Here is a 9984-nt window from a genome sequence, read left to right as displayed (position 1 = left end):
CCTGGCACGTGGATCCCGCCTGACACAGCCTCGGGATGTGTGTCAGTGACGTTTGAAGTGCTCTCGAGTTCAGCAGTGTAAATGCAGCTTAAGTTAACTGATGGTGTCAGTTGCTTGTGATGGGGATTAAGAGCATCACAGACGGCTCTGAGCAACATGGCAGAAAACTTCTTGCACTTACAAATCTTGGCTGAACTAGAGGTAATCGTCCTCATTAATGCCCACAGTCTGTGCTACCCAACTCTCCAGAAAAGAAATCTCTTTAGAAAAGGAACATTAAAAAAGCATTTAGCATAGTCTGACAGGCACGTTCTGCAACTTGAAGTGCACACAGAAAGAACAAAACAGAAAAGCCCACAGGAAACAACTTTTACAATTTGCTTTGGATGGCGTGAATTAGTAATTTTTTTGTGCCAACGTTCAAGGTGACCCTGATGCTCAAGGTGAAACCCATAGAATTTCTCTCCAATGTGGAATAATAGAAAGCAAAAATGAAAATTCTGTAACTCTGTAGCTAAGCTGTATCTGCTTTCTTGAATTTAAAACCTTTCTTGTTATCTGCATTTGGGCATGTAAATATACAGATTTTAGTGGAAATTAGGTACTTCAGCGCTTGAGAAAACTCTGCTGGAGGCTCACCTGAATCTTTTGATGTCAAAATACTCCTTAAATTGGATTTCCAGTGAATTCTTACAATGATTTCATCTCTCCCAAGGTCTGTCATTGTAATCCTAGGTGTTCTGGCTCATCTTCCAGGTTGGGACACACGTTAATGATAACTGTGATTATCCCTGGAGTATAACAATATGCACAACGGGAGAACTTGCAGTTCTGCTGTCAAGGCCTGTTCTGCTGGAGGAAAAAAAATTCCCTTTGAACACCTTTGAAGGTCGTGCTGTGAAAGACTAACTGCCTTTATAGCGTGGTTTATGGAGCCTGGCCAAAGCACTTGAAGTGCTTTTGGTCATGCATTGACATTGTTGCATTTCAAATGGAGTCACACAGTAAATCTTCATTTGCCTAGGAAATTTTCAGATCCTTTCATCTGAAGCTGTTTCAGTGTTGCTATTTTGATTCTTTGTCTTAGGAGGCGAAGAGTGTTTCTGGCAGTTTGGTAGCTGGGCATGCCTTTAAGGAAAATGCTGTGATCAAGTAAGCACAAGTATGAAGGAGCAGCAGATCAACTAATTCTGAGAATCTTGAGTTAGATTTCTCAAATCAAATAGCAGATAGATCTAGCAGCGTGCATGCTGCATTTGTGAGGAAAATGGGATGTAGATTCAACATATAGCTATAAAACCCCTAAATCGGAAAGGGTGAAGGAAGTAAACCAGAATCTTGAGCTGTGGCGTGGTGCAAGCAGCTGATGAACCACCACAAACAGAGACTCCTCGTACCAACCACCGGTATCTGTATGGTAGGTGTCAAGTCTATGCTAATACATATTTCTGTCTCCTGACTGTAAGAGACTGGTCTCAAGTTCTAGACTGCTAGGCGTCCATCCCATATGAAGTAGGTCGTATAGATACATGTTAGGCTGCATCAGTATCAAGAAACCAGAGACAGAGAGCCTATTCTGCAAGTGGCAGCACAGTTTACGCTCATGTAGTTAATCAGTCCCCAGAATATCCCAGGTGAGTGGCACTGTCAGTGCCGTCTAGAGCCTTGCCATGGCCAGAACTACGATCACAGGTCAGCGCTTAAGTTGTCGCCCTAGTCCTGGCCAGTTTACTAGCACAGACAGTTTCAACAGCCGCACCTACAGGATGCCTGCAAGGAGGAGGCAGTTTAAAGAGCTAATCATGGGCTTAGAAAGCAGCAATGGCTTTAATCTGTGTGCTTTTACAGACTCATCATGTGGCTTCAAGTCAGGCAAACACTTTTCAACTCAGTTTCTTCCTAGCTACAGATGATATTAATCTGTCTTCTTAACGGGACTATTATTATGTGAAGTGTTGTTACTATGAAGATATGTAAAGCAATCTAAAAATACTGTATCAACTCCATGGTATCACTCGTTCCAACACGGATTAACTCTTACAGAACCCTCCGTTATAGTTGCACCTTTCAAACCACAGATTTTTCTCACCCCAAAATGCATTTCACAAAAACTAATTTGTCTTTATGCAGTCAGAAAATTAAATAGGACAGAAGAGGGAGGAACAGTGAAGTTTAAGCACCGAACCACGGTTCAGGAAACCCTTCCCAATATTCAGTCCTCTCTCAAAGGGGCAGTATGCAATTTTTAGCCCTCAGCCTCCCACCCAGAAATAATGAGTTGTGGACAGAATCTGTCTTCAGGTGTGTGAATGTACACTATCCTGCACTCATGCGATTTGATTCTGATGTTTTTCAGAACCATATATTAGAGAGATGTGGTATAAAAACAGGAACAAAAAGGCAGGTTTTATTAGCAACCAAACAGCTCTCAATAACTCTTCTTGTTTATTTTTAATAGTGCAGGTACACACATAAAGGCTATTACCCAGTCTGATGAATACAAGTCTCAGAATTTAAACACAATCATGGGATTCTGTATACATCCTTTAGGGCAGATTAATTAGAATGAATAGCCAGTTAGCAACTGAAAATTAATTTCCTCTGTTAATACTTTTGCTCTGCAATACTCATTTTGAATATTAATGCTTCTCATTTTTATGCATCATGCATGCTGCCCGAGTGCTGATGCATACTCCATGTAGACAGCATAGTATAAACTCTACTGCTTAGACACTATTTGGGTCCATTGATACAGGGGTCAAACTTATAAGAGACTGCATCATTTTCAGAAATTGCATTTGCTGGCGTTTAAATTGTAGAAACTATAAAACTCAAAAATATACATCTTCGTTGTCCTAATCACATATCCTATTTTCCCTTTCATGAGTCCATTAATATATATATTATTCATTAATGCATGCCACAAATTCTAGCCTTCTAGTTAAAATGACAACCCGAGAAATGTTCTTCTGAAGTTAATTTTTATCACATTTTTTATTAAACATTTTTCTCAGTTTATACTTTGAACATAAATACACAAGTTTTATGGCTCATGTTATAAAAGACACTACTATGTGTTAGAAAAGATATGTAGCATATATTGTAGTGGTTACACTTGCTCCCTTTTTTCCCTAATACGTTCCATAACTTCCATTAATCTAGAAAAGCAGTATCAGAAAGCAAAATCCAGCCTACCTAGCAGCACAGTCTACAACAGCTATAAAGACTCTTTGCCAGCTGTAAGAGAAACTTTGGTTCCTGCCTGTTTTCATAGTAAGGCCACAGCCAGTTAGCTGCATATGAAAAAACAAACATTGTACCTTGTGCTCAGTTACTAAAAATCTAGTTCCTGACAATGTGTATTTTTAAAGACAGACATACAGCTTCTCTTTTGCTTTATAGCTTAGTAAGATAAATAGATATATATTTTCAAAATAGTATAATGTAAATCAGGGACCCAGATCTGTTCTTACTGAAGTCACTGGCATAACTCTGATGTACTTTCAGAAGAGCAGATTTGTACTTTGTTTCTACTGTTTTATTGATAAAACTGAAGAAAATTACATTTCGTCTGGAAGATAGAATGAATTTCACTTTAAAACTCTCATGTATTATTGCTAGCAGATCCTGTAGTAACGCTATGCATGGATGTTGAATGTGTGGTGGGCTCTGCTTACTGCTCCTAGTGATCAAGATCTGTATTGGGTTTGCGTGGCAAGGTTTTGGTAGCAGGGGGGCTACAGGGGTGGCTTCTGTGAGAAGCTGCTAGAAGCTTCCTCCATGTCTGACAGAGCCAATGCCAGCCGGCTGCAAGACGGACCCGCCGCTGGCCAAGGCCGAGCCAGTCAGCGACGGTGGTAGCACCTCTGGGATAACATTTTTAAGAAAGGGAAAAAACTGCTGCACAACAGCAGTGGAGAGAGGAGTGAGAATATGTGAGAGAAACAACTCTGCAGACACCAAGGTCGGTGAAGGAGGAGGGGGAGGAGGTGCTCCAGGCACCAGAGCAGAGGCTCCCCTGCAGCCTGTGGTGAAGACCATGGTGAGGCAGGCTGTCTCCCTGCAGCCCATGGAGGTTAACGATAGAGCAGATGTCCACCTGCAGTCCGTGCAGGACCCCATGCCAGGTGGATGTGCCTGATGGAGGCTGCCGTGCTGTAGCAGGCTCCTGGCAGGACCTGTGGACCCATGGAGAGAGGAGCCCACGCTGGAGCAGGTTTGCTGGCCGGACTTTTGACCCCGTGGGGGACCCATGCTGGAGCAGTCTGCTCCTGAAGGACTGCACTCCGTGGAAGGGACCCACGCTGGAGCAGTTCATGAAGAACTGCAGCCTGTGGGAAGAACTCACGTTGGAGAAGTTCATGGAGGACTGTCTCCTGTGGGAGGGACCCCATACTGGAGCAGGGGAAGAGTGCGAGGAGTTCTCCCCCTGAGGAAGAAGGAGCGGCAGAGATAATCTGTGATGAACTGACCGCAACCCCCATTCTCCGTCTCCCTGCGCCACTGGGTGGGAGGAGGTAGAGAAAATCGGGAGTGAAGTTAAGCCCAGGAAGAAAGGAGGGGTGGGGAGAAGGTGTTTTTAAGATTCAGTTTTATTTGTCATTACCCTACTCTGATTTGATTGGTAATAAATTAAATTAGTTTCCCCGAGTTGAGTCTGTTTTGCCCGTGATGGTACTTGGTGAGTGATCTCCCTGTCCTTATCTCGACCCAGGAGCCTTTTGTTACATTTTCTCTCCCCTGTCCAGCTGAGGAGGGGGAGTGATAGAGCGGCTTGGTGGGCACCTGGTGTCCAGCCAGGGTCAACCCACCACATGAGAGAGTGGACATGATCCTCCAGTCCCGAAGGCATGGGTGTGGAATCCCACGCCCAAGGAACATGCAGAATAAAACCTGTGGTCTTTTTACTGCAGCGTAGCAAAGGGATACTAGATTATATACGCTTTATACACCGAATAATCTTTTAACATGTTTTTCAATATACATACATACAACTGTACAATGTAGTACTTCCACACAGTGGGCAAAGAGCAGCTCCCAGGGCCATAACTATGGGAGAGTGTAGAAAATGCAACTGGCCTTGATCCCTCAGGCCAGGCAAGCCCAGGCAGTAGCCAGGGAGAAGAGGAAAAGTTTGGGAAAACGTTGCCAGCTGCCTGGCTTAGAGGCACCCTGTTTTTTTTGGTTTTTTTTGCACCAGGACTCATGCCAACACTAAGCCCATGCCAACACTGACAACACCCAACTAAAGTTGCGAGATACACAGCGAAAGACACAGAATAAAGGCACAAAACAGTAATGAAGACCCTAAGCCTACAATCCCATCTGTAACAAGTGTCCTTCATGATTCACGAAGTCCGTGCTATTATGGCTCAAGAATCCTGTTCTGATCAGGATGTTGGATGTGGGCAAAACCTCCGAAAAGAAATCGGGGTGCATATCTGATTTTTGAAATGCCTATTTTGGTGCCACCTAGCAGGCAAAGGCTGACTGCATTGGCATTCCCTCTGTCCCGCGTACTTGATGTCAGGGAAGACCTGACATTACTCTGGTGCTCTGTCAGCCCACACACTGATTTTGGGGTCACCTTGATAGAGGCTTGCTTTTTAGAGCAGACAGACTGAAAATTTAAGAGATACACAAATTTGCTGCAAAATAAAGAAAACAAATTTCAGCAACATTTAAAAAAACCCCCAAACTACTGCTATTTTGAAAAAAAAACCCAAAAAAACCCTTATATCAAACAAAATAATTCAGTCTCTAGTACTATTTACCTTGAAATGTCATGTGCTGAGAAACACTGTAATTATGGTTGATGTTGATTTAAATTAGGCAGATTGAAACAAAACATGGTGGAATCAAGGAGTTTGTATCAGAAGTAGCAGAAATAATTTCAGGGCAAACCACCCCCTTACTGGGATAATAATGGTACCAAAGTAGCCAAAAGTTTTACTTGATTCTAGTCAATGCATACATCTGACAAACGTTCTGCTTCGGATATATTTAATTTGCATTTTACTGACCTGATGGACAGTATTAGACGACTTCACATATTCAACTGAAACTTAACTGTCCTCATTTCTCTGTATCTTTCAGTCTATTGACGAGGGAAAAGGATGTTCCCAGTGACTCCATTCAACATGTTATCTGTATTAAACATATGTTGACTGAAGGATGTGTCTCATCACCATTTTTGGCAATGCCTTTCTGAGCTGAAGGCTTTGTCTTATATTTCTCATGTGCAGAGACTAGCGCAAAAAGCAATTTCAGTAGGAATCCCAAATTCAAAGTTTCCTTTGGAAATACATCAATTCATTAAGAAACGATTAGGTCTCTATTTAGAATTCCGCCCTCTAACACTACCAAAGCCACCGCTTGCCCGAGTGAATGAAGCTGCACATGCTATTTTCACAATATCCATTTACAAGACCATGCTTTGCTGAAACTCGTGGGTGAAAAGAGGTGACCGCCACTCAGGTATGACTGTATCTCTGCTGTTGCTGTTTCGCTGTGACGTTATTTGATAGGTGTTTGCCTGAGGACACAGCACAAATCAATTGATGTGGGACCTATACCCACAGTGATTACCTGCACTTCCTATAGATATTCCAATATTAGTATATCTCTCCCCAATTAATGATTTAATTAATAATTTCATTATTAATTTACTGGATGTGCACGCCTCCTTAAAAACGGCATAGTCCATGTCTAGCTTTGATACTGAGTTGCCGGGGGAGAATGCGTTGGCAGCACTACAATGCACAGCTGTCCTGCATCTGTATTTTCTATTTGCCCTAAGCCATAGCATCCTTAGAACTTTCTCTGTGTAACGAAGGCGAGTCACAGACACATTGCACCTACCAAGAAAATTAATGCACTTTTTGTACTGCAAAATTTTAATAATACTGAGCATTAGAAATAATAATAATAAAAAAATCTATTTTCTATGTTGAAATAAACAAGTACCAATCAATTAATATAACTGCTTCTGTTCAGGCCAAACTCTGGCTTGTGGAATGATGTTACAAACTATGATAGTAATTACCAAATTAATATTAGCTTGCATTAGACTATTTATTGTTTAAAAATATTTGCTAATTTGTTAAAATCTACAGTCCATGCAATATGTCACTTTGGAAAAGGAAACAACAGCTGATTTACATAAGCAAAAACCAGCATGAAACATGGCATGTGTTCCTTGCCTTCCCTAAGTGCTATAGAACATAATTATGACATTTATAAATGTGAATATAAATAAGGCAGGGATTCTAAAACCATTTGAAAGTGTCTAACAGATCCTTTTTGTTCTAAGTATCAAGGACAGCATCAACGGCTAAACGTTTTCCAATACCCTAACGCTACAGAATGTTCTAAGTATGTGAAGACTGTCTTGCAACCCTTAATCCTGTGATCAAAGTCTACTGAAACTGCTCCCGGGTGTATAAAGTCTATCCATTTGGGTCCTAACCTGGCATTTGCTGTGAAAGGATATCAGACTTTTTTTAATAGCAGAAAGTATCTTCAATTTAGTTCAGTTAGATATTTAATAGTGGGATTTGCCAGACCATCACTGAAGACACTAGTTCATCTTGTCGCTGCTGCTTGGTCTTCTTGTTCACTCTTCTGTGTCCTTGGCCGCCAGAAATGACTAATACTGAACTTGCTTTCATTTTCTTGGATCTCTGTCTTTTACTTTTAAATGAGATATTTTGATCCTTCAAAAGCTCATAAATGTTACTGTCCTCTGGCCTATGTTCTAGGGAACTTGATCCGTGAGACAAAGTAAGGGATCCAGAAGATGACGACAAGTCACTTTTTTGTGCAATGGATCCTACTGAACCCCCCAGCCAAATTGCAGTGTCGTGGGTGTTACTAAGGGAAGAGCCTGGTCTTTCGTTGTGCAGAACATTCTTTTGGTCATCGTCTTTAGGTTCTGAGCCAGGAGGCAGGCTGTTCCTCAATTTGTTTCTGTTCTTCTTGTTTATAGATGTAGCCATTACAAGAAACTTGACTGGGCCATTGTGTGCATGATACGACACCATTCCTCTTCCTGAAGCCAAAAGAAAAAAAACAATTAAAGAACATTATTTATTTTACCACAGTGTTCCACCATAATGAGTTCATGAAATCTGCTCAGAAATGTGTAACTCTTAAAACCCTATTATATGCATCCAGTCTGTCTTTCGCCTTGTGTGTACACAGTTTACAGAAAAAAATGTACCAAAAAAAAAAAAAAAATCTATTGTACCACAAGTGTTTCAGGACTGTACTACTAAATCAGCTGAAACATGGCATTACGGATTTTAGTTGACTTACTTTTGTGCTCTGTTCTCACAACAGCATGAGCACAGAAATGCTGCTAACTTCTTTTTGTTGGCATCGACACAAATGTAATGCTGTGAGTTTTCTCCAGTAATCCACAAACAAAATATGCGGTTTTCAATTAATCCTATTGCACCTCTGTACCTCTGCAGAATAGCATAAGAACATCTGTTTCACTGTAACAGACCCTTCCACACTATACAGCAGGAACTAAAACTCATCCTTCTGAATGGGTGTCTAGTTACCACGGCAGATTCATAAGGAAATGACCGAACAATTATTATTTTTTCTTTTTTTAAAAGTATTTAAAACAGTGGGATGTTGGTGGTACAAGGAAGATTTACACTGTGCAAATCATTAGAATGTATGAAAAACAAATTGCAGACGGCCAAATTCAGAAGATATAACAATATCAATATATGTGGCTTTTACAGCAAAAATGAAGAAAAAAAAAAAGTAGCATTCTACAAAATCAGCTACGATATGGAAAAGAGCTAGGCTATCAAGGGGAAAAACACACAACCCTACAAATCACTCTGTCCATCCCTAACTCCCTAATGCATTCCACGTTATGATAGAACATATTCTGCTTTTACATAAAGTGCAATGATAGAAAGATTAATTATCACTATTGGAAGCACAACTGGAAAAAGTCACAATTTTTCAGTTCAAATACCAAATATGGTATCAAAGACTATAAAAATAGATCTCTAAATGTAGTGTTGCTAGATCTGTGAAATCTGACAAATCTTGACCCAAAATAAATGCAAGAATATACAGACGACATAAACCACAATAATCAAAATAGAAAATGGAAGAATAAAATGAGAGATTTTTTGATTCTGCAACTATGCATTTTCTTGTATTGCGTTTATTTTCACCTAACGTAGGTTCCATATTTTTGAAGAAGCATTTATCCTGTGTCATACTGGATTATTGCTGCGTATTTTGCTGAACACAGAGGATTTCGTTTTCATTTTGCGAAGTTACATAAGCTTTTTTTTCCCCCCGAAGGAAGTTGCAAACAGCTTGCCTCATAAAATCTGCCAGCTTCCCTCCACAGCACAGAAGCTCAAGCAGAATTCTGAACCCAAAACGTAGCATGGCAAAGCCCCTATTAAACACACTTCTAAAATCTTGCTTCTGCTAGTAGCTTAAACATTTGCAAAGTGATACAACAGCATTCATGCATTAGTATTTCAAATGGGGTAATATGAAAGTAACTCAATAAATAAATCTCTCCAAAATGCAAAAATCTTGATCATTGTCAAAAGAATGAAATATATACTCTCATATATTCCAAGTCTTCTGTTTTGGGGAGAAAGGGCACAAAACCAATATACTGAATAACCAGTCAGACAACATACTAAATTTTCAGTACCTATGTCTCTAAACCTAATCCATCTATTTACCCCAAATCTGGAAGAAAGATTGTTTGCATTCTCTTCTCATCCCCATATATTTGACCATACTCTGACAGGATTAATGCCTATGCTATTCTTACGCCCTAAAGAAAAACAGTTGTCCTGGCTCCAACAACTGAGACAAAACTAGACAAGTATCTGGATATACTGTAAAGCTCAGGAAGAACAAATATCATTTCATCACGAAGCTCTGATACATATCTAAACAATACATATAATTTGGCTGATTGCACTCAAA

At 40.4% G+C, this 9984-nt stretch overlaps 1 protein-coding gene across 7 annotated transcripts in view; it reads right to left on the bottom strand.

Annotated features, from left to right (window-relative positions):
- Positions 1 to 2388: 2388 nt before the first annotated feature.
- Positions 2389 to 9984, bottom strand: part of ARHGEF10 (Rho guanine nucleotide exchange factor 10) — a 127037-nt gene continuing 119441 nt past the window's right edge. For all 7 annotated transcript variants that reach the window (XM_076332892.1, XM_076332894.1, XM_076332895.1 and 4 more), the window contains one exon: positions 2389 to 8050. In XM_076332892.1, the coding sequence (XP_076189007.1) occupies positions 7536 to 8050 (515 nt within the window). In that variant the 3' untranslated portion in view covers positions 2389 to 7535. The remainder of the gene's footprint in view (positions 8051 to 9984) is intronic.

The sequence above is a fragment of the Aptenodytes patagonicus genome, chromosome 3, assembly GCF_965638725.1.
Source record: "Aptenodytes patagonicus chromosome 3, bAptPat1.pri.cur, whole genome shotgun sequence".
NCBI lineage: Eukaryota > Metazoa > Chordata > Aves > Sphenisciformes > Spheniscidae > Aptenodytes > Aptenodytes patagonicus.
This window is presented reverse-complemented; position numbering and strand designations above follow the sequence as displayed.